Source organism: Castor canadensis, chromosome 1 (genome assembly GCF_047511655.1).
Source record: "Castor canadensis chromosome 1, mCasCan1.hap1v2, whole genome shotgun sequence".
Taxonomy (NCBI): domain Eukaryota; kingdom Metazoa; phylum Chordata; class Mammalia; order Rodentia; family Castoridae; genus Castor; species Castor canadensis.
The window spans coordinates 202,053,666-202,079,016 of NC_133386.1; the positions used below are offsets into that span (position 1 = coordinate 202,053,666).

Consider the following 25,351-nt stretch of genomic DNA (forward strand, 5'->3'; position numbering starts at 1 on the left):
AGTTATTTACTGAAAGTCACAGCTAGTTAAGTCCAGGCTAATTTAGAACTCAGATCTCCTGCTGCATATCCATCGTGCTGAATTACACTTGGGGCAAGAATATGGCAAGCTGAGAAAATAAAAACTCCAGTCAGCAGTAGCTGGAGGTTGGGTGGGGGCAGAGATCAGAAAGAGGCAACCCCCACTCAGGCCACTGTCTCACACATCTGGCTCAAAAAGAGCAGGGCCAGTCCCACAGCCTGCCAGAGCTAGATAGCTCCTAAAGAGCTCATCAAATCCCAGCCCTCATTTTCCAGATGAGGAAATAAGGCTTCAGAGGAAAGAGACTCACAATGTTATCCAGGCCGAGTCAGAACACGTGCTCAGACCTCTAGACTTTGGGACTGTGCCCTTCAGATGCAGTGTGATCAAGCAGCCCATGTTTGGGACAGTAGGGAAAAGGCAGAAAACACAATTTGGAAGGAATTAGTGTGGCCCATGTTGCTAACCCTCAAATCCCCACACTCTGCGCATCCCCTTCCCTGCCTCCCTGCTCAGGCCCTGGGTGCTCACCTACCAGGCCCTCTCCTCCCAGTCCACCTCTTCTTTTCTCCCTGACAAAGATAGAAGCAGCCAAGCAAGGAGACTCAGGGGCCCTCAGCAGTCCAGCCCCACTCTCCCACTCATTAGGATCCCTCTGGCATATGACAGATAATTAGCTGTTTAAAGCTCATTACCTCACAAGGCAGCTCATTCTAATATTGGACATCTCTAACAGTTAAGAAGTGATTCCTTTGTTCTGAGCTAAAATGAGTTTCTCTAAATTTCTGTCAATTATTTTGGTTCTCTGAGGATACACAGGCTAAGTAAGTATCTATCTCAGATGCCCCTCTGGTTGAAGACAGAGCTCTGGGGCTTTGGCCTGCTTCAGGGGCCCTAACCTGCACTACCTTCCAGTTGATCTGATAAACAGTTTGTGTTATCATCAAGAAACCAGAGAGATAATCAGGTGGGGAACATTTTATCTATGGAGAAGCTATCTTTTGGGGGCCAAACCAAATTGGGGGAAAAGATCGTTTCTTGTGAAGCAGCAAGGCTCAACACTGAGCCTCGTATGATCCTGACCCCGAACTCCTGGCAGTGAAGTTAACTGAGGTAAGGTGCAGACTCCTCCACCCAGAGTGACCCTGTAAACAGCAGCTAGGTGACCAAGAGGAGGCCTATGCATGGTTTCTCTGTTCTCTCTGACTCTCTACATCACCAGAGTCAATTAACTCTTCATGAGTAATTTATTGGCATTGGGATCCTAAGTGCTATAGACACTGAAATTCTCAGACTAGAGCATTTTAGAAAGTCTCTTCTTTAGTATTTTAGATAGGGAAAACAAAAAAAGGCAAAGGATATGATAAACCCCTATGAGGACTCAGTCTGGGGTCCTCATTTCCATGACTGAGAGGAGTCACAAGAAAAGGATGAAAGCTGTGCACGGTGATACAAGCCTGTAATCCCAGCACTCAGGAGGCTGAGGCCAGAGAGTTGACAGCTCCAGGCCAGTCTGGGCTACACAACCAGCCTTAAAAACAAAACAAACACCAAAAAAGAAGAGGATGAAGCTGGAGGAGGAATGCTGCAGAAGACCCTCTTTCCACCGCTGTGCTGCATCTGGAAGGCTTAACGGCTGCTCTTCCTGAAGAAATACCGAAACGGGAAGAGAGTGCTGCAGGAATGAGAGCAGAGTAGGCTGAGACTGAGAGCTCTTTCCTTCTCCCAGCTTCCCATTAGCACCTCATTAACAAGGGCATTTTGCTCTGGGGAACCACTGAGTGGAAATTCGAGTCTGGAACAGCATTGAGAGGTACCCAAATTAGATTATACTCAGGAGGGGAAAATAAAGGGAAAAGAATTGCAGTGGGATGACTGAGCTCTAGACAGATAAAGGGACTTGCTAACTTCCCTCAGTAGAAAAGTCTGTGAAGATACAACCTTGATTCAGAAGGGAGAATGAAAACACTTCAGGAACCATATCATCTGAACAACTCAAGGAGAAAAGGAATAGCCACGGTTGAAGCAGTGTTTATGGAACCAGGCCTTATGTTGGCATGTACAACATGCATTGTACAAAAAAGACAATTTCTATTAAACTCACAATCACGCCCCTTGTTCTCAATCTTACTTCCATCATCTGAACAAGACTGAGAAACCTTGGCAAGTAATCTGCTTTCTTCTCTATTCTCTCTTCCTAAAAGACTCAGTGAAGAAAGCTCTGGAGCTAGACTGCTGCTCTGCTCAGCTTGATGGAAGGAGAGAACTTTGTCTTACCTGAGAAACCCAAAGAAGCCACTGGTTTCTACCTCTTTAGGTTGAGGCAACTTGTTCTGCTGCAGTGGTGGGACAATTGGCCCTGGCAGGCTGTGTCCCCACTTAAAATCTGTAAGGAAAACACTCAGGCAGGAAAAAGGGGTTGGTCCATGGCCTACTTTCATCTGAGAAGAGACAGCAGAGCAGCCTCACACCAAGATTTATTTAAAGCCAGGTAAAGTGTTTGCTCTGACCTTTCCAGTTTCATCTCAGCTCAGTAAGACACTACTCTGACCTTGGAGTTTTCAAAGTCAGGCTCATGAGGTATTGACACAGCTCAAATCCCAGCCATCCACCACAGCTGGTATGTTTTCACATGTAATGACAACTTGTCCAAGAACTCAATTGTTTACAACCCTGCTCTGGACACCTGCAGTCCACACTGAGTGCTCATGCTGGGTGAAAGGTCAGCAAGCAGGAAGGGCAGCGCCTCCCTGTGCATTCCCAGGCCTTGCAGAGCACTTTTCAGCACCTACAGTCTTAACGCTCATGCCCCAGGAGAATTGGAGAGGAAGCTTCCTAAGGGTGGTTCTCCAACAGCACAGAAATTATTCCCAACTTTTCTATGAAACATCCCACTTTATTTGGAAGTGTTTTGGAAGCACTGATTTTACTATCAAAAGGAGAGGAAGGGTAACCCCCTCTCTTCACTCCTTTTGGGAACTGGGAGGGACTTCTTTTACTCTATGACAGACCCCAGACTGGAGGATGGCCAACGGTGCCTTCATAGGAGCCAGGCAAATCACTTTTGGAGTGTGCCCAGACTCAGAACTCAGTGCTGCTCTGCTCAGCAGAGCACTACAGGGAGCAGGACAATTATTAAAGGAGAATAGACAAGAATCTCTAGCACCTACCCTGTTCCTGGACACCAGTGGTATCAGAGACTGAGGTCTCCTTCCATTCCTGCTGGGCTTCTCTTTCCTTGTTCTGAAAAAGAAAAGAAACAAAACAAAACAAAAAAAGAGGTCCAAGAAAACCCTTAAACTCTACTTCTACATGGCCTGAGATCTGAATGCTATCTTCTGGTGAACTGATTTCACATCAGCTTCTGGCTACCCAGGCACATCCTGTATTTCCTTTTATAGGACTGTCCTTTATTTCCACTTCCTAACCACCATCCCTCTAAAACCATGTGCTTCAAAGGAGCAGAGAACAAGCTAAGCTCGGTCTACCTCCCTGTTTCCTATTGCTGAGTGCCCACTATTGCTGACAGAATATCGAGTTTTCAGAAACCAGGAGGACCTTAATGTCACCTTGAAGAAACGTACAATACATGGGGCAAAAGTGGCATATAAACTATGTTCTGCGAGACAGTGTGATGAGGCTGCCCTATGAGTCTCTGTAGTGCTGTGGTAGCTGAGGAGGACATTAGCAGAGCAAGTGGCAGTTGTAAAGGAAGGTGTCACAGGGGAAGTAACATTTGGATGGGCCCTTGATGTATGAGTGGGATTTTGTCATAATGGGAGTGAAGAGCTTGTCAGTGAGTGCAGGGCATTTCGGACAGGGACATGATGAAAATGGCATAGTGCCATTGCCATTAATGAGTAAATACAATCAGAATGGCTAGAGCCAGGCACAGCGGAAACATGACTAGGGCATTAGCAGCAGGCACAAAACATACAATCTTCTTTCTCTGTGTGCCACTGCTCGGTAGAAATTTCTGACGAGGACATTCTACAACCTGATTCCAGGCCCACAACATTTCCCAGTAAACACCCTGACAGTCAGAAACATGGTGCATATATTTTCTTTGGGACTGTACCAGCTGGCTACTCTCCCCACCCTGACTGCCCAGAAGCACTGACATTCTTCAGGCTGTGTTGCTAGTGAAGAATTCTGTAGCAGGGTGGGCTTGGGTAGCAGATGCACAGGAGGCCTCTAAGAAGTTAGGTTTGGCCCCCATGCAAGCAGAAGCTTCAAGTTAGAATGGCAGATCTTCCTGATAGGAGCTTCTTCAAAAACCCCTCAAATCCCAGACCACAAAGGCAGCCCCTAGTTACATTCCTTCAAAAGCAAAAGAGTACTATGGAGGAAGAGGCCATTCTTACCTCTTCCACACAGTGCAAACAGGACTTAGAAGGTCCAGCTCTGGTTTCTGGCTTGAGGGGAGTGAGTCTTAACAAATTGAATGAAACCACGCCTTTGAGTTTAAACTCTGCAGCAGAGAGTAGCCCTCTGAAGTAGAGTAGATGGCAGTAGGAACAGGGGACAAAGGCCCAAAGGCAGATGTGTAGCCCACCCAGGAACCAGGGGAGACTCTTTTCACATGAAGTGTAACTTTGTGTTCTCCTGAAACCTGTGAGAGGTCTTTTCAGGCACAAGTTGTAAGAGAGGAAAAGCATAGCCTGAAGGAAGACTGAGGTTACTACTGGGGCTATCCAGCAGGATATATTACCCTGAAAACCTTTGTAGGGCTGGCACCAGATCTATTTAGAAGTAGAGTTCAAGCAGACAGGGTAAAACAAGCTGTGAGCAGTCAGTCTGTTCCACTTCTGGGCCATTCATCTTCTCTCTCCCATTTTTTATCTTTCCGAATTCTAAATTTCTAGGTCTGGGACCTAAAGGAACAAAGGAAAAGAGTCTTCCCTTCCTTTTTATTCTCACCCAAACACTTCTTATTAGACAAGTATTGTATTCTTTTAAGCTCTTCCCATGTAGACTCTTAATGTGTTCAGACATGCACAATCCACACTGGCTGTGACCCTATAAACTAACTTCCCACAAAGTGGGGAGAAAATATCAAGCACTGAACCCTAAGAACAAATTCAATTTTTTCCAGCTCAAGTGACTTACACTGAGAGTCACTGTGATCACCTTAATTTAGGAGAAATCTCTCTCTGGGAACAGGGTTTGCAATGGAGGCCGTCTTTGGGCTTTGAATCAAGTCAATAAACATGCTCCTTTTGCTCAGTTTTTTCTAAACCCAGAATCAGTTTGAAAAGGTAATTATGTTGAATAAGAAGCTGTGGGTACTGTTCCTGAGGGAGATAATGTGTCAAACTAAGAATAGGAAGGTACGAAGGGTAGAGAGTGAGGGAAATGTTCCTTTAATAGCAATTATCCTGGTTGTCTTTGTTCTCCAGAGCTTCATGTACTCCTCTGGTACTTTCTCATCTATTCTTCTTACCTCTCTAAAGGACAGGAGGCATAGAAGGAGGCAACTTTCTGCCCAACATCACTCAGTGTAACTTTAGTGTTCTCCATCACTCAGTGGGCCACTTGGCCATGGCACAAAACTGGGATCCTGTCTTTTACACTTGCTCACAGAGGCAGAGGTTTAGATGCCCAAGGGTGCACTCCTTCCCCAAGTGAATTATAAGCTCCTGGAGAGAAGCTAGATTTTACATGTGTTTGTGTGTGTGTGTGCGCCCTGGCACCCAATACAATGCCTTGCAGACAGAGACAGAATAGTGGCTTAGAAATGAAAAGCACTTCATTCCTTATTTTAAAATGTTTTAGGGAATTCCAGTGATTCTGAAGGTGGTCTCAAGGTCCAATCCATGCTGTTCTCTCAGCACTGTACTCTGGGCTCCGGGTGCACTGGTCTGCAGTCATGAAAAGCACCATGCTCTCCCTTGTGGCCAAGGTCTTTAATTGCCTCTGGCTCCTCTGGAGGCCCTTCCCCTGGCTTCTCCCTGCTTCCTCTGTACCCTGTGCTCCCTGTGTCCCTGCACGCAGGATATCAGTAATTGTCTGCTGGCCTGACACTGCTAGCATCATCAGGGGACAGCATGTTATCCCATGTACTTGGCACATAGTAGTCACAGTGAAATGAACTGAAAGAATGCATATCTAAGTATTTGTTCCATAACTGACCACATTGTGGGTCCTGGGAGGTGGAAGAGGCAAGCCATTAAAAGTGTCTGGGACTTAGGGTCAGAGCTACTTTAGAGACATAAATAAGAAAAAAAAGAGGAAAGACCTACAAGACATGTCTAACAGCTATTAGAGAGGGGAGAAAAATTTTTTTAAAAGGCACTACTTTAGAGACTATTATTAAAAAAGAAGCCTTGAAATAAAGGAGTAACAGATATATGAACATCTAAATGTAGAATAAACTCCATAAGTCTAATCAAATCAAATCATCAGGGGCATCATTACTCTAGAAGTTTCTTTCATGAGTTTCTAGTACTGATAGATGCTTAGCTCCTGTTAAAACTAGATGACCCAGACTCAGACCCCAGTGTAGATGAGGCAAAAGTTTTTTCCTTTGAAAGTTCCATGCTGGATTCTAACTCCATTCGACACAGACCTAAATTCTTACTTCAATTGTAGAGTACAAGAAATTACTTTTTAAGCTGAGAGGAGAGGTCCTTTTAATAGAAGGATTTGTCCATGTAAGTAGCCACTAAGAGGAAGAGTTGTGGCAAAAGCAGAATGGTTGAATGTTGTTCTGCAGACAGTGAAACCTGAGAATGAGTTCAGTCAATTCAATCTGCAGCAAGGACCAAGATGTTTAGGTAACAGGAATCCTGACAGGAATGGCCAAGAGCCTCAAAGCCTCCATTTTGGTGCTTACCCTCTTGGTTTTCTTCGGGGGTTTCTTTTTGCTGGGGCATTGGCTAGAAGTCCTCATCTTGGACCTGAGAGGGTGGTAAAAAGCCCAGGAAATGTTAGTGGCAATGGCAACATTACTACATCCAAGCACATGTGACCCAAATGAATATTTCAGCAGGTTGGCTATTTTTATACCACTCCTGGCTGTTGGGAAAAATTGTGTGGCCAAATTTTCTTTGGGTGCTGCTTTAATTCACAGTAGAATTCTAATCTGAGACACTCAATGACATGAGTTTTGAAAGAGGAAAATGTGACAGTAGATATCAGATTTTGAAATACTTGGTTATACATCAAAACCCAGAGAGAGAAAAGACCTAAGGCCTCATTTCCATGGAGAATTCAGTTAAATGAGACATAACAGTTTCACATCTCCAAGTACCCTCACATTCTACCTGGTCTGGAATGGAACTCCCTACTTGTTACTGACATACATCTGAAAGGCACAAGGTCAGTTCCTTCATGATCTACCCTCCCTGCTCTTGTGCATCTAGGGGCCTGCATGGTCAGGAAAAGAGCAGTTGCCTTCTGTGAACATAGGGTGAAAGCACCTTGGCCTAGGGAGCAAACCACACCCCTGAAATGCTAAGAAATGCTAAATTGTCTTTTTGGCTCATTTACTTATTTTATCCCTGACAGAAAATCGAAAGAACGTAAGTCACCTACACAATAGCAACTTTAATATGTAGGAGCTGTGTTCAACATCCCCTAACAATTCATGCCTCATCTGACAATTGATATGCACCATCATACAAACACTTACATTTCACCCTGACTGCTCTTAAGGTTCCAGAGAACCTTAAAAGTTACTGGTTACTGGAGAAAATAGAATTTGAACTCAGGGCCTACACCTTGAGCCACCAGCCTTTTTGTGTGATTTTTTTTTTTTTCCAAGATAGGGTCTCTCAAAATATTTGCTTGGGCTGGCTTCAAAAATGTGATCCTCTTGATCTCTGTCTCTTAGCAGCTAGGATTACAGGCACGAGCTACCAGTACCTGGCCTTCCCTCTGTTTTTGTTTAACATTCTAAGACTGTAAGTTTTGTCACTTCCAACTGTGCCCTCCTCTTTTTAATTAATTAATTAATTAATTAATTAATGTTTGTAGTATGGCATTTACATTCAGGGCCTTGTGCTTTGTAAGCAAATGCTCTATCTTTGGAGTCATAACTCCAGCCTCCAACTGTGTCTTCTATAATAAATGCTACCATAGTACATATTTGATGGCTGTATTGAGATCGTTTCTACAGATCTCATTGTATTCCCTCTCTGCCTCTATCAGTCCCCTCAGCCTCCCTTACCTCACACTCCTGTGCTACGGTCGGAGCCCAAGGCTTCACACGAGTTAGGCAAGAGCTATACATCAGACCTGTATCCCCAGGCCAGCCTTCATCTTGATGAACAGAACAATCTTACTTTGGTGAGAAAGGGATTATGTTCAAATTACATTGCAAATACCAATTTGCTTCCTTTCCATGGTCCATCTATTGGACTAGGCAGGTACTCACGAAGTCCCTCCCATCCCCCAGAAAAGTGATTTATACAAGGACAGAATCAACCACCTGGCAAAGTCTGACCTGGAGGCAGGAGTCAGCCTCTCCACACCACTGACCTGCGCAGCCCTGGCCTGCTGGGGGGACTGGGCTCTTCCATGAATTTTCGTTTCTTCATCACAGCTTCTGCTGCTTTCTTCTCCATTAGGGCCTTCAGGGAGGAACCAGACTCCTGTGATCCTCTCCTTTTCCAGAGTGGCTCACAGTTAAAGAGGGCACAGTGAAGATAACCCCTGATCTTTAATCTGCCAACGGCAATTTAGGACTGATAGTCTGTTAGAGACATTGTCTCTGAAATCTAGCCAAGCGAAACATGGTTTCTTGTTTAAGATTCTGATAGGACCTACTTAGCAACTGAGGGGCAAAGGCAGATGAGGAGAGAACAACACTTTTGAAACAAGAGGCAATAAAGGCAATTTTCATTTTGTATAGAAAAGACAAACTTACCAACCCAAGAGGACTGTCATTTGCTGGTTTCCCTACAATAGGAAATTTGAATGTCAAAGCAGATCAAGACTGTTTTACCTAGATTTCTGACTATTATTTATTTCTTGGAACTGGCCCCAGATAAAACTGTTCCATGTGCCCTTCTCCCTTCTGCATGGTACTTCCCTAGAAATACTGTCTTCAAACTCTTTTCCTCTTCTGTTGCAGAACTGTCACCTATAAACTGAAATGGGTTTGATTCACACTATACTCTAACAATATGCCACTTAAAAGCAGATAAACCTTACTACAAAGAAAACCAGTGGGGCTGGCAGAGTGGATCAGGTAGTAAAGCACCTGCCTAGCAAGTGTGAGTCCCTGAGTTCAAATCCCAGTGCTGCAAAAAAAGAAAGAAAGAAAGAAAGAAAGAAAGAAAGAAAGAAAACCAGTGGGATTTCAGACATCAGTGATGAAGTACATATATCTAAGATAGGATCTCACTATGTAGTCCAAGCTGACCTCAATCTTGAGATACTTCTGCCTCAGTCTCCCTAATGACCTAAGGCTGGGATTACGAGTAACCCCAGAAATATTTTGAGGCACAGCCTTTGCATTCTTTTTCAACTCAAATTGGCAAGTGAGTAATGAGTAAAAACAGCCATGGTCTTCGGAGCTTAATAATCAGGAGATACCTTTATTTTATTTTTTGGTGTGACTGTTTGGGCTGGGAGATACCTTTACACCACCACAAACAAGGTGGCTCATGCCTGTAATCTTAGCTATTTGGGAGCCTGAGATTGGCAGGATTGAGGTTTGAGGCCAGCCTGGGCAAATAGTTCATGAGACTTCATCTCCAAAATAACCAGAGAAAAATGGACTGGACACGTGACTCAAGTGGTAGAGTGCCTGCTTTGTAAGAGTGAAGCCCTGGATTCAAACCCCAGTCCCACCAAAAAAAACCCCCCAAACACCACAAAGGTGAAAGTCACTGAATTCTCTAAAATGGAAGTGTTTAAATAGGAATTATCTTTCATTGAGTAGTACTCTGTCAGGTTTTGTATTTTCCACCAGCCAATATTTATATATTTAATACTTTTTTGAAGGCTTTTTTTGTGGTACTGGGATTTGAACTCAGGGCTTCATGCTTGCTATACAGGCACTCTCACACTTGAGCCACTCCATCAGCCCTTTTTTGTGTTGGGTATTTTTGAGGTAGGGACTTGTGAACTGTTTGTCTGGGCTAGACTCCTGACTATTTAGGATTCTAGGCATAAGCCACTGGTGCCTGGCAAAGGCTTTTCTTTTTTGGCAGGTTTGAACTCAGGGCTTCCTGCTTGCTCTATTGCTTGAGCCATGTCTTTAGCACTATATACTTAATACTTCAAGAAACTCAATGAGATAGATACTAGTTATGTTTCTTAATCGTTTCACAAAGGAGACACAGAAAGATGAAGTAATTTATCTAAGGTCATACAGTCACAAAGCAGCAAAGCAACCAGGTATTGCGCCAGGCTCCTTATGTGCTCCTAACTGTGTGGATGGAGCCCAGTCTGGCTGGCTATCTCACCATATTCAGCTCATAACACCCTCACTCCCATCCTACTTACCACATGACAGGCTTTCATGAAACCGTTTCATCTCCACGTATAGAGTGAAAACAAATGGGTATGGAATCAAGATGACATCCTCATGTTTGAATTTCAGGTGGGAGACTCTCTCCCATGTGCTTTTATCTGGGAAATGGTGCTAAGGAGTGAGGAAGAAGACCAGTATGCCTCCCTGAGAACTGTTTTCAGGATGAGATTCCCAGAACTATCCTCCTATGGCCTTAACTGCTTCCATTTGAATCTACCTGTGAGACACAGCTCACTAATCACCAGGAAAGAAAGGATACAAGGAAATACAATGAAGTGTTCTGTAACAAATGGCTGCAGATTGTCCAAGTTCCCCAAGATTGCACGGATAGAATCCTGAAAAAGATATTTGAAATAACTTTAATACTGTCAAATCTCTGCCAGTCTTTCCATTTACATTTTCCCTGCCTTTCACACCCTCTATGTTCTAACAAAACTGAACTATTTGCTGTTCCCTGAGCATGCCTTCTGCTTCTCCACTTCTGTGATTTTGCTGTTCCCTCTGCCAAATGCTCTCTTCACATGTTCAAATCCTACCTGTCTTGTAAGGTACAGTTCAAAGGTATCTCCTCCAGAAAACTGTCACCAACTTTCTAAGCTATAATGAATGCTTTCAAACCTCACACTAGTTTGCCTGGAGCCTTGACTACATTCCACATACATGTGTTTTATTTTCCTTCCTGGGAGATCTACCTACTGTACAATATATGCCTGCTTTATCTTAGCATCTTTTCTTCAGTATCTAACACAGTGGGTGATGCATAGCAGGTCCATAATAAATGGGCACTGAACAAATGAATGAATAGTATCAGCATTTGTTGATTGTTATTTTGTTCTTGCTCAAGTCAAGCCTTTTCCTCTTCTCTTTTTAAATTTTTAGCATTTTTGGTGGAACTGGGTAGTGGTGGGGTACAATTGTACTCAGGGCTTTGTGCTTGCTAGGCAGACACACTACCACTTTGAGCCACTCCACCAGTTCTTCTCTTTTTAAATCTTAATTGGCTAGTTCCTAATTAACTTTTATTTATTAGTCTAAATAATTAAACAATTTGGTATCATAAAAAGACTGCTGGAGCCAGGCACAGCTGGTTCATGCCTGTAGTCCTAGCTACTCAGGAGGTAGAGATCAGGAGGATCAAGGTTCAAAACCAGTAGAAAATAGTTCCAGAGACCCTACCTTGAAAAACCCTTCACACAAAGAAGAACTGGTGAAGTGGCTCAAGGTGAGGCCCTGAGTGGCTCATGCCTATAATCCTAGCTACTCAGAAAGCAGAGATCAGGATTGAGGTTCCAGGCTAGCTGGGGCAAAAAGCAAGACAAAAATATGCAACACAGAAAAGGGTTGGTGGAGTGAATCAAGTGGCAGAGGGCCTGCCCACCAACTGTGAGGCCCTGAGTTCAAAACCTAGTACCACCAAAAAACAAAAAACCCTGCTGGATTTCTATGGGAAAAACCCTTGAATTTCAGTTCCAGCTTTGTCATTTCATCTCTCTAAGCCTCAATTTCCTCATGGTGTCTTGCTTATAATTATAATAGTTAATATTTATTAAGTAATTACTAACGGCAAGTGATTTTCTTTGTCTTTTTTTTTTTTTTTTGAGACAGGGTCTTTCTATGTGGCCCAGGCTGGGCCAACAACTCAAGATCCTCCTGCCTCAACCTCTTGAGTACTGGGATTATAGGCATGTACTACCACTTCAGTCTTTGTTTTTTTCTATGCATAATAATGCACCTCCTGTGAAATAGGCACCTCCCTAATCTCCATTTTACTGATGAAGACACTGAGCCGAAGACAGGTGAAAAATTTGTAACTTGTAGCTCAGTGGTAGAATGACTGTCTAGCACTACCAAAAAAGAAAGACAGGAAAAAAAAAAAAAAAAAAGAATGGTAGAGCTAAGATCTGAACCCAAGCAGTAGGGCAGTAGGGTTCCCACAGCTCAAAGTCTAGGTATTTTTTGAGGCTATTGTGAATAGGATTGTTTTTCTGATTTCTTTCTCAGTCTGTTCATTATTGGTATATAAAAAAAACTACTGATTTTTTTTTTTGGTATACTGGGGTTTGAACTCAGGGTCTCACATTTGCTAGGCAGGCACTCTACCATTTCGGCCATGCCCCCAAGCCCAGGCTACTTTGCCAAAAGTGTTTATTAGCTCTAGGAGTTTTTTGATGGAATCTTTATAGAGTCTTTAAAAAAATTTTTTTTAACAGTACTAGGGTTTAGAATTCAAGGTCTCATGCTTGCTAGGCAAGAACTCTACCACTTTGAGCATCTCTCCCAGCCTTGTCTTTAGGGTCTTTTAAGTATAGGATCATCTCACCAGAGCTCACATTCTTAATCATTAGACTAGACTGCCTCATAATTAACATTTTCTTTTTCTGCCAGGTCATCCACAATCTATTTTATTGGGATCTAAATAAAAGCAAACAAATATAATTTCAATTAATATTTTCTAAAGGAATGAAGAGAATGATAAAGATCTGCTCTGTGCAAATAAGTGAAAGAGGACATATAAAAAACATTTTCTGGGCCAGGTGCCCGTGGCTCAAGCCTGCAATCCTAGCTACTCAGGAAGCAGAGATCAGGAGGATGGAGGTTCAAGGCAAAGAGTTTGAGAGACCCTATCTCAAAAATATGCAGCACAAAAAGGGCTGGCAGAGTGGCTCAAATGGAAGAGCACCTGTCTAGCATGCATGAGGCCCTGAGTTCAAACTCCTGTACTGCAAAAAGAAAAAAAATGGGACCAGGCATGGTGATATACACTGGTAATCCCTGCACTTGGGGGACTGAGGTAGGAGGATCACAAGTTTCAGACCAGGCTGGGCTACATGGTGAAACCCTGTTGGGGTTTTTTTGTTTTGCTTTTGCTTTTTTCTGAAAACTTTGATATGTTATGTTGCCTTAAGTTTTTATCTGCCCAAATTAGCTCATGTAAAATGAAATAAAGTCTCCCGTGCTCACGATTAAAACAGGCAGAAAAATGTATGGTCCTATATTAAAACAATTGTTATCTATCATGATGCCCTTTAGTTCATGAAGATCCTAGTGCATCTTTCAACACTTTGTCAAAGAGCCACAGGTACTTTTAAAGCTATTACTTGAAGTGTTGGCTTCATAGCTTTGAATATAAGTACAAGTAATGACAAAGCAATTCTTTGAAATGTGGAGCCATAGGTCTTAGTAATTTACTAATCACAAGTCATGGAGGGGTGTGAAGTTAGAAAACAATAAACTAGTTTAAACATCTCATTTTACAGATGAAGCGTTTGGGACCTAGATTGGCAAATGAGTTGCCAAAGGTCACAGAGCTCATTAATGTGACATTCAGGACTGGAATCCAGGGACAGCCCCCAGAACTCTAATTGTTTACCCACTGCTTTCACCGATTTACCAAGTCGTCTACCTGCTCAATCTTCTTTCTGTTGGGAAAGCCTAAAGCTAGAGCAGTTGGGTAGCCAAGGAATGAGGAATGAAAAAAAGTAGGAAAAAAGAAACTGCAAATGTTTCCAATTAAAATGAAGACACAGTGGCCTGGTCTGTGTATTTACAGTTGAATTTCCTGAACGTCAAGTACCAGGCAGTAGTTGGGATGGTGAGGCCTCCCAGACCCCTGAAAGGCAGCAGTCCTCCGGAAGCTTTCTCCCTGCCAGCTGCCACAAAAGAGAGCTGAGCTATCTGGGAACTCTGGTGGAAACAAAATAACTCTTAGACTCAAAGGTGCTGACACTTCAAGTAGAATTGAGAAAGGATATCACTTTTAAATTTCCTTGGAAAAACAGTAAAGTTCTTTTGCACAGGAAATGTGGCAGGGAGAAGCCAAGTTATCAGGTGGAGGTTGTGACTCAGTTTGTAGGAAATAATTCAAGCCTGGGTGTGGATGTATCTTTGGTGTAAAGAGTAATTTTCTCAGAAGTTGTTTGCTTCTTTCCCTACCTCTAGCTCCTGGATGATGACTTCCTTGTTTTCTATTTCTTCTCCTCTAGAAGGTAAACAGATATGACAAGTAAGATAAGAAGAAAAGCTCTGTTGAGAATCTACTCTGGTGGAGCTAAAGAAACATGACATACATAACAGTTGTATAGCTGATGTAGGGCTCATGGGGAAGAAGGGATTCCACAGGGTGTGGTCTGAGCATCAGTACAAGGTTGTCCCAAAATGTTTTTTTCTGTTAACCACCAAAACTTGAAATTCCCACTGCAGAGGTTAACAGTTTCTTAGACTAGTTATATTCACAGTGTGGTCTGGGAATCCTTAGGGGTACTCAAGATCCTTTTAAGTGGTCTCCAATGGCAAAACTATTTTTGAAATAAAACTAAGATATTATTTGCTATTTTCACTTCTCTGTGTAACCATTAGTGCAAAAACAATGGTGAGGGCCAGGTGAATTGGCTCACCTATAATCTCAACTACTTAGGGGTGACTGGGAAGATTGTGATTCTAAGGCCAGCCCAGGCAAATAGTGAGCCCCCCATCGCAACCAATAAGCTGGACATGGTGGTTCACATCTGTAATTCTAGCTACCTAGGTAGGAGGCTGGCCCTAGGCAAAAATGCAAGACCTAGACAGGCACAGGTGGCTCATGCCTATAATCCTAGCTACTCAGGAGGCAAAGATCAGGAAGATCACGGTTCAAAGCTAACCCAGGCAAGACTCCATCTCAAAAAAAAAGGCTGGTAGAGTGCCTCAAGTGGTAGAGCGTCTGCCTAGCAAGCATGAGGCCCTGAGTTCAAACCCTAGTTCTGCCAACGCCCCCTGCCAAAATATGAGACCCTGTCAGAAAAAATAACTAAAGCAAACAAGACTGGGGGAATGGCTCAAGTGGTAGAGTGCCTGCCTAGCAAGCAGGAGACCCTAAGCAAGGACCAAGAAACCCAAAACTAACCAAACAAAAAAACCCAGCGGTGGACAAAACTGTTGGCCTTAGTACAAATCTAGCCAGTTGCACTAAACTGTACTAGCAGTTATGGTAGTTGTTATTGCCACATGGGAAAGAAATCCAGTTTTATGTAATATCCTTGAGGAAAGAGTAAAAAAATAATTAAATAAAACCCCAATCCTTGACTACATATCTTTTTTCTTTTCTTTCTTGGTGGGACTGGGATTCGAACTCAAGGCTTTACACTTACAAAGCAGGTACTCTACCACTTGGGCCATACCTCCAGTCCATTTTGCTCTGGTTATTACTATTTTTTCTTTTTGACAGTACTGGGGTTTGAACTCAGGCCCTCATACTTGGTAGACAGGTGCTCTATCATTTGAGCCATGCACTCAGCACTGTGTAGAATAATTTTTTTTTTTTTGGCAGCACTGGGGTTTGAACTCAGGGCTTCATGCTTGGTAGGCACAATAATTTTTTTTTTTTGGCAACACTGGGGCTTGAACTCAGGGCCTTCACCTTGACCCAGTCCACCAGCCCTATTTCTGTGAAGGGTTTTTCGAGACAGGATCTCACAAACTTTTTGCCTGGGCTGGCTTCAAACCGTGATCCTCTTGATCTCAGCCTCCTGAGTAGCTAGGATTAAAGATGTGAGCCACCAGTGCCCAGAAAAAATTTTTTTGAAGGCACTGGGGTTTGAACTCAGGGCCTTGTACTTGTTAGGCATGCACTCTGCCACTTGAGCCATTCTACCAGCTGCTCTGGTTATTTTGGAGATGGTGGTCTCATGACCTAGACTATTTGCCCAGGCTTGCCTCAAACCTCAATTCTCCTTATCTCAGCCTCCCAAGTGGCTAGTGTTACAGGCATGAGCCACAGGCACAAGCTAAAACTGAGATTTTTTTTTCTTTTCTTTTTTTTTTTTTTTGTGGTATTAGGGTTTGAACTCACGGTTTTGCACCCACTAGACAGGAGCTCTACCACTTGAGCCAAGCCTCTAGCCCTATTATTTTTAAATTAGTATGTTTCTAAATGTGATAAAATATAACATTAAGTTGGTAATTTTAACCACTTTGAAGTATACAATTCGGTGGTATTCATTACATTCACAATGCAGTAGAACCCATCACCACTATTTTGAAAAGTTTTATCACTCAAGCAGAAGAACTATACTCATTCAGCAATTACATTCTATTTTCCCCTCTTCCAGCTCTTGTGTCCTCTAGTCTACTGTCTCTAAGAATTTCTTATTCCATATACTTCACATAAATGGAATCATATGGTATTTGTCCTTCATGGCTTTTTTCACTTAGCATAATGCTGTCAAAGTTCATCTGTGTTGTAAATGTATCAGAACTCCATTCCTTTTGCAATTTCTTTTTATGGCTGATTAATATTCCATTGCCCATATATACCGTATTTTGTTTACCTATTCTCTGCTGATGGACACTGCATTATTTACATCTTCTGGCTATCATGAACAATGCTGATCTGAACACTGTTGTACAAGTTATCTCTGAGTCTGTTTTTAATTCTTTTAGGAATATATCTAGAAGGAGAATTGCTGGCTCATAGGTAACTCTGCTTAGCTTTTTTAAAAACTACCAAACCATTTTCCATAGCAGTTGTACTATTTTACATTCCTACCAGCAAAGTACAGATTTTCAATTTCTTTGCATCTTTGCCAACAACTGCCTCTTTCTGGTTTTTAAAAGGATTATTACAGCCATCCTGGTAGGTATGAAGTGGTTTTGTCATGCAGATCCCTAGTGACTAATGCTACTGAGTCTTTTCATATGCTGTTGGCCATTGTATATCTTTTTTTGAGAAATGCCTATTCAGGTTCATTGTCTATTTTTTAATTAGGTTGTTATCTTTTTGTTAAGCTAATGGAAATCTTTATAGATTTTGAATATTAAACCCTTGTCAGATATATGATTTGCAAATATTTTGTCCCATTCTGTTGGTTGCTTTTTCATTTGTTTGAGACAGGGTCTAACTATGTAGCCTAAGATGGCCTCAGATTTGAGATCCTCCTGCTTCACCTTCCTGAATGCTGGGATTATCTGTGTGTGCTACCATGCCCAACTGTTAGATAGTCTTTGAAAATTTTTAACTAATTAATTAAATTATTACTTTTTGCAATACTGGGGTTTGAACTCAGGGCCTCATGCTCGCTAGGCAAGTATTCTACTACTTGAGCCACTCTACCAGCTCCTTTTTGCTTTTAGTTATTTTTTCAGGTAGGGTTTCCTGGGGTAAGCCTCAGACCTCAATCCTCCTAAATTGCTGGGATTATGGTGTAAGCCACCACATTCAGCTGTAATTTTAGGGGTTATCTACTTTTCTTTAGCTGTCTGTTGTTTTAGTACCATACTTAGGAAACCATTGCCAAATCCAAAGTCATGAAAATTCACTCCTTTCTTCCTTGAGTTTTTATTTCAGTTCTTTTTAGAATTTTTAAATTAATTTTAACAGATGTATTAATACCTACATACTGTACATATGTATGAGGTCTCATAGGATGTTTCAAAACGTGTACATGGTATAATGTTTAATCAAGGCAAACTCTCTATTGCCTCATTTATCATTTCTTTTGGCAGGCTTGAACTCAGGGCCTCGTGGTAGCGCTCCACCACTTTAATCACAGCCCCAGACCTCATTTATCATCTTTATGGTGAATATATTTGAATCCTACCTCTTTCTGGTTTTTAAAAGGATTACTATAGACATCCTGGTGGGTATGAAGTGGTATTTCTTCTTCAAATATACAGCATATTACTGTTATCTAATCACCCTACTGTGCAACAACACACCAGAACTTCTTATTCCTACAATACCTTAGTACCTACTAATCAAATCTTGCCCTATCCCTCCTTCCCTCCTACTCTCCCAGATGATGGTTACTACCATTCTACTCTCAATTTCTGTAGGATCAAGTTTTTTATATTTCACAAATGAGTGAGATCATACAGTACTTGTCTTTCTGCCTGGCTTATTTAACTGAACATAATGATCTCCAATGCCATACATGTTGTTCAAATGACAGGATTTCATTCTTTTTCTAGCTGCATACTATTCCATTGTATATATGTACCACACTTTCTTTTCTGCCCATCAGTTGATGGACACTTAGATTGTTTCCATTTCTTGGCTATTGTGAATGGTTTTATGATAAATAAGACAGTATATGCCTTTTCCACATGCTGAATTAATTTCTTTTAGCTATATACCCAGCAAGGGGATTGCTAGATCATATGGTAGTCCTATTTTCAATTTTTGAGCAACAGTTTTAGCACTTAAAGTTGGGTCATTGATTTCTTTTTAGTTAACTGGTCTATATTGTATAGGGTAATGGTACAGCTTTATTCTTCTGCCTGTGGACATCCAGTTTTCCCAGAAATATTTACTGAAGATTTTGTTCTTTCCTCTACCAAATAGTGTTGCTACACCAGTTGAAAACCAATTGGCCATAGACATGAGGGTTTATTTCTGGCCTGTCAATTCTATTCCATCAACATGTTTGTCCTTATACTAGTACCACCTTGTTTTTATTACAATACTTTTGTAGTAAGTTTTAAAATTAGGAAGTATGAATCCAACTCTGTTCTTTTTTCACATTTTTTTGGCTATTTGTATTCCCTTAAAATTCCATATGAATTTCCATTTCTGAAAAATACCATTTGGATTTTGACAGGGATTACATTGAGTTTGTAGGTCACTTTGGATAGTATTGTATCTTACTGATATTATGTTATTATGTCTTCTTATCCAAAAAACACAAGAAGTTTATTAATTTGGGGTGTGTGTGTGTGTTGCTGGGAACTAAACCCTGGTCTTGTACATACTAGGCAAGTGTGCTACCTTGCCTAGTGAGCTAAATCCTTGGCCCATTTAGGTCTTCTTTAATTTCTTTGTTTTTTCCTTTGGTGGTACTGGGGTTTGAACTTAGGGCCTCATATTTGCTAGGCAGGTGCTCTCCTACTTGAGCTACTTCGCCAGCCTTTTTGTTGTGTGTTGAGTATTTTCAAGATAGGGTCTCACAACCATTTGCTGGCTTTGAACCATGATCCTCCTAATCCCCATCTCCTGAGTAGCTAGGATTATAGTATGAGACAACAATGCCCGGCAAGTTTCTTTCAGAAATACTTAACAGCTCTCAGGTGCAAATTTTATACCTTCTTGGTTAAATTTATTGTTAAATATTTTATTCTTTTTGATGCTTTTGTAAATGGAATTGTTTTCTTAATTTTCTTTTCTGACTGTTACAAGTATATAGAAATATAACTGATTTTTATGTGTTGATTTTACATCTTACAACTTTGCAGAATTCATTTACTAGTTTTAAGTTTTTTTGTGCAGATTTTTTTTTTTTTGGCAGTACTGGGGTTTGAACTAGCTTACGCTAGCTAGGCAGGTGCTCTACTACTTGAACCACTTCCCCAGCCCTTTTTATTTTAGTTATTTTTGAATCAGGGCTCATGTTTATGCCCAGGCCAGTCTGGACAAAGTTCCTCCTGTTTATGCTTCCCATGTAGCTGGGATGGCAGGTGTGCATCATAATACCCAGCTTTTTATTGACTGAGATTGGGGTCTCATTAACTTTTTGCCCAGGTTAACCTCGAACTGTGATCTTCCTGATTTCTGCCTCCCTAGTAGCTAAGATTATGGACATGAGCCAGTGTATACAGCTTGCTTTTTGTTTTTTGAGACAGTGTGTTGCTAGGTAACCCAGGTTGGCCTTGAACCCACAATGCTATTGCCTCTGTCTCCTGAGTGCTGGGATTCCAGGCATGCTCCATCATGCCCAGCTTGTGTGGATTCTTTAGGATTTTCTAGATATAAGATCTTATCATCTACAAATGTAGTTTTACTTCTTCCTCTCCAATTTGGATAAATTTTATTTTTTTCTTTCTTAAATGCTCCAGCTAGAACTACAGTACTATGTTGAATACAGGTAGTGAAAGTAGACATTCTAGTCTTGTTTTTGAGATAGGGTCTGGAGATGTAATTAATTGAGATGATCATGTGGGTTTCTTTCCCAGATTGTTTACTGGCTTTTGTATGTTGAACCACTTGCATCCTTGGGGTAAATCCCAAGAGTGTAAACAATGCCAACCTTCTTCTTCTTCCTTCTTCTTATTATTTTTGCAGTACTTGGGTTTGAACTCAGGGCCTACACTGTGAGCCACTCTACCAGCCCCATTTTGAGATGGGTTTTTTCAAGAGAGGATCTTGCAAACTATTTGTCCAGATTGGCTTCAAACCTCGTTCCTCCTTATCTCTGCCTCCTGAGTAGCTAGGATTACAAGCATGAACCACTGGCTCCTGGACTTCTCATTATTTTTTAAAAATGTAACTTTAATAAAATATGATAGGCTATCATTTAATATATATAAATATATATTAAAATATATATATATGCTACCTTTTTTTTGGTTGGATGGTTTGAACTCAGGACTTCATGATTGCAAGCAGGAGCTCTACAACTTGAGCCATGCCTCCAGTACTAGATATGTATTTTAAATTAATGAGTACATAATTTTTACATTTTTCTGTTTTGATTTTTATAAGATAAATATTCTTAGGTATAATTTACATAATCTAAAACTTTTTTGGGTCCTTAATAATTTTAAGAGTACTAAGACGGCCTGAAATGAAAAATTTTGAGAAACACTGCCTCAAAGGCATATTATCCCTAAATATACTGAATATAAACTATCTGGAAAGAGTCCTGCAAGGTACTACTGAAGCCATGACCCCAACTGAATAAAGGCAGAGAAGGGATGACCTGGGGAATGCACTAGCCCAGGTCCATAGGCTACCCTCCTAACCCTTAAAATTACCTGATGCTGTTGCCATATCTGATTTTGAACTTATACACATTGGGTCCTGCATGAAGAAATCTCGTCTCTGGAAATGGGTAGGTAAAGGGTTTTAAAGTCATTGCTTCCCAATGATATCTAAAATAAAGTAGAAATGTTAGAGAATTACTAAAAGGCTATAAGATGGGGCTCCTTATATATAGGAAAGGGACCCTACCCAATCTCTACCATCTCTTCAAGGGCCAAATGTCCAACACTCAGTACCACTGCCCATATACTAAGTTCAGCTCTGCTAATAATTACCTGGGCCATTCTTATACCTGCACAGGGAAGATACATGGTGTTTTGGAACCATCTCTATGTTTGAAAACAAAAAGTCAGAATTCAGGTTTTGTTGTTTATCTTATGATTTGTATAAATCATTTCTCTTCTGTAAGACTAATGATATTATCATCTGCCCTGATGATTCAAGGGGTTTTCATTACAATGAAAAGTTTCTCCTAGGTCTAGAGGTGTGGTTCAAGTCATAGAGTGTTTGCCTTACAAGTGCAAGGTCCTGAGTTCAAACCTCAGTACTGCCCAAAGATATTTTCCCAAACATCTCTTAAATGTATTCTCCTTCCCCATGCCCCTGGAACCTAAATGGACGTGAAGGGAGCTCAAGTTAAATAATGAGACAATCCAAAGAATACACCATTAGGAGCCCAACTTGGAGGACCTCTGCTATTAACTTTAAATGAAATTAAGCGATTAGCCAATTCCCTGACAAGGCCAGTGCAGTCAATGTTTCCCAGTGGTGGTATGGAAGGCATAATTTTCTCTATCTTTCCACTACTCATCCTCTCTACCATTTGTGAGGCTTCTCTGAGCCCTAAAATTGCCTACTATACCCCTGGCAATTACAAGTTTTATTTTCCCTATTCTAGAACCTCTGTCCTCTTATGTTCCTTTCTGTGAGGAACTCAGCAAAAGGGAGAGAAGGAAAAAAATAAAATAAAAGGATGGTGTGTTTCTTCTCTTCCAAGAGGACAAATGACATGCGCCCAGAGGTAAGAATCAAGCACACTGTGATTTTTTCTAAGTCACTAGGGCTTTTCTGTACCTCTTTTATTTGTAAAGTAGAGATAGTAAAACTTGCACTCTTTTACTCTTTTTCTCTTCATGTGGATTTTAGTTTTTCTTATTTTATTTGTTGGCAGTACCAGGGCTTGAACTCAGGGCCTTGTTTGTTAGGCAAGCACTCTACCACTGGAGACATGGTCCTAGCCCTTCATATGGAATTTTAAATAATAATACCAAAAGAGGTCCAGAGTTCCCAAGGATCAAAGTTACCTATAAACAACCCAAGGTATCAATTTAAAAGGCAGAGGTGGAGTAAAGTGAGAAGAATCTAGGTTTGAATCTCAGCTCCAATGTCCACAATGTAATTTCTCTGAGACTTAGTCTATGTACACAGTAACAACCAATAACAACTTTTTTTTTTTTTTTTTGCAGTACTGGGGTTTGAACACAGGGCCTCACACATGCTATGCAGGCACTCTACCAGTTGCCCTGCATAACAATTTTTTTTTTTTAATCCCAGTCTGGACAGAATTTCTAAACTCAAGCTATCTTCCTGCTTCAGCCCCAGAATAGCTAGGACTACAGACATATGTCATAGAGCTCAGCTAACAATTTTTGTCATGCCCTATTCTGTTTTATGTGTGTGTGTGTGTGTGTTTTGGTGATACCAGAGTTTGAACTCAGGGCCTCACACTTGCTAAGTAGGTGCTCATCACTTGAGCCATAATTCCAGCACTTTTTTTACTTTTGTTATTTTTCTGATAGAGGCTTATGTTTTTGCCCAGGGATGGCCTGCCTACCTATTCCTCCTACACAGCTGGGACCACAGATGCAAACCACCATGCCCAGCTTGTTTGTTGAGATGGGTTTTCACTAACCTTCTACCTGGGCTGGCCTCAAACTGCTACCCTCCTGATCTTTACCTTCTTTTTCTTCTTTTTTTTTTTTGATGGTTCTGGAGTTTGAATTCAGGTTCTCACACTTGCTAGGCAGGTGCTCTACCACTTGAGTTACTCCACCAGCCCTGATCTCTACCTTCTTAGTAGCTAAGAGTATAGGTATGCACTAGCACACTTGGCCCTTGTCATGCCCTGTTCTAAATGCTGTGTATCTCTACAGATTATCTAACTTAATCCTCACAAGCCTACGTGATAACTAGTATCAGTTTGATAGATGAGGAAACGGACACAGAGTTGAAATAATCTGCTCATAGCTATGAACATTGGAATTTGAATTCAGATTGAAGGAGTATAAAAAAAAATCAGCCCTTGGGCTGAAAGCATGGCTCAAGTGGTAGAGCACCTGCCTAGCAAGCACAAAGACATGAGTTCAAACGTCAGTACTACCAAAAAAAAAATCAGACTGAAGTAATATAGATACATATAGATATACTCTGTCAGTCTAATACCTGGGGTTACAAGGAAGGAAAAAAATAAAATAATAAAAATAATTTTGTAAGTAGTAAAATACCATACATACATAAAAGACTTTATTATTCTTTCCTTCATATTATCTTAATACTATTTCTACTCAGCAGGGAAAATTCTTATATGGTGGGATCAAAAGACTCACATGCCTAGAGAATGGAATTTCTTGCAATTTCCAAAGTTCAAATCTGGGGCTGTCTGTAAGGAGTACCCTATTGTCTGATTTCGCTACTTGGGATTAGAATGAGTGGAGGCTGGAGCCAGAGCTTATGAGACTATTTAGACTAGAATTGCAGTTGACAGTGAAAAATAGTTGGTGCCAATTGCAAAGTCATCAGAGAGGAAATATTGTTCATATCCTGAGAAAGAAACTTGTCCAAGGCATGGCAGGAACTCAAACTGGATGTGTCAGATGACTTTTCTAAGTAGGCAGGGAGCCCACCTGGTGAAACCTAAGTTGCTGCCATAGATATTTAGCTCTCAGTACTCAGAAGGGTCTTTGAAGATGTAGTCACCTCCCCAAATACTGAGGCCTGGGAGCATCCAAGCAAAAGAAATGCAGGACATTTGCTGGAAATGACTGTCCAGAGAGAAGACTTCATGTGCTGTGTCACAGCAGCTGTCTGTCCAAAGAGGGGGTGGAGGGGTAGCCTGTTCTAGCTGGGGCCTGTGCCTGTTAATTGCTGGCTGCCTGTTTCAGAAAAAAAGACCACACACTAATTACCTCATTTGAAAATAAAGATTAGACAGTATAATCCAACACAACCACATAGCAGTCTTAGTTCAAAGATTTCACAGTGTTATTTTCCAACACTGACTACTGTAGCCATGGTGACACTATGTCCCAGTAACTGTTATCAAGCTGCTATGATCTTCCAGAAAAGTCAGATTCTCAACCCATTTTTAGGTGACCACAAACCATGATGGCTTTAAAACAAAGGGAGAAAAGTTACAAGGCTGTATGGGACAGTGCAAAAGAAATAAGATTTGAAATTGGAAGAACATGGCTTGAGTTCTACTTCTTCCTCTTCTTATTGATCAGACACTGAGCAAGTCACTTAGCCTTTTGATTTCTTTGTTTTTATTTCCATAATGGCAATTCCACCCACTCCAGGAATTGTGAGATTAAATGAAATAATGGTATACACAGCCATTTCATAAAATCCATACTATTATATAAACATCAGCTGTTATGACAGATTTGAAGAGTTTTTCTCTTAATGCTTTATAAGAAAAGCAAATTCAAGAGAGCAAAACTGCTTAGCTTTAATTTAAATGCAAAATCTGACAAATCCAAGCCAAGAACTTTTCCTTAAAAATACCCAAGTATTAGATTTAAAATACATGTAAGGATTGAGATTAGAAAGATTTCTCAAAGATTTATTAATTCATTTCACATAACATATAGGTCACTACGTAGAACCGCAGCAGGGCTGAATGTATGTGAGGATAATGGTACTGACTCTGTAGTGGAAGATGATAGTAAGGAAGTGCAGCCTCTGAGCATGTCTGGTGATACCTGGTGGAAAAATCTCCACAATGTTGAACAGAACTTCTATAAGCATTTATTCAAAATGCATTTACTGCTAGGCGCTGGTGGCTCACACCTGTAATCCTAGCTACTCAGGAGGCAGAGATCAGGAGGATTGCATTTTGA

General features: G+C 41.2%; 1 protein-coding gene across 2 annotated transcripts; it reads right to left on the reverse strand.

Annotated features, from left to right (window-relative positions):
* Positions 1–1,581: 1,581 nt before the first annotated feature.
* Positions 1,582–21,327, reverse strand: Majin (membrane anchored junction protein). 2 transcript variants are annotated; one of them, XM_020164937.2, is made up of 10 exons: positions 21,227–21,327; positions 14,438–14,483; positions 10,764–10,839; positions 10,477–10,602; positions 8,891–8,922; positions 8,503–8,594; positions 6,857–6,920; positions 3,192–3,264; positions 2,299–2,407; positions 1,582–1,696 (listed from the first exon to the last, which is right to left on the reverse strand). In XM_020164937.2, the coding sequence occupies exons 1-10, from the start codon at positions 21,325–21,327 to the stop codon at positions 1,651–1,653; spliced, it is 765 nt and encodes a 254-aa protein (XP_020020526.1). In that variant the 3' UTR covers positions 1,582–1,650. The 2 variants fall into 2 exon arrangements, with proteins under 2 accessions (XP_020020526.1, XP_020020528.1); XM_020164939.2 differs by lacking the exons at positions 8,891–8,922; positions 10,477–10,602; positions 10,764–10,839.
* Between the last annotated feature and the right edge of the window lie 4,024 nt (positions 21,328–25,351).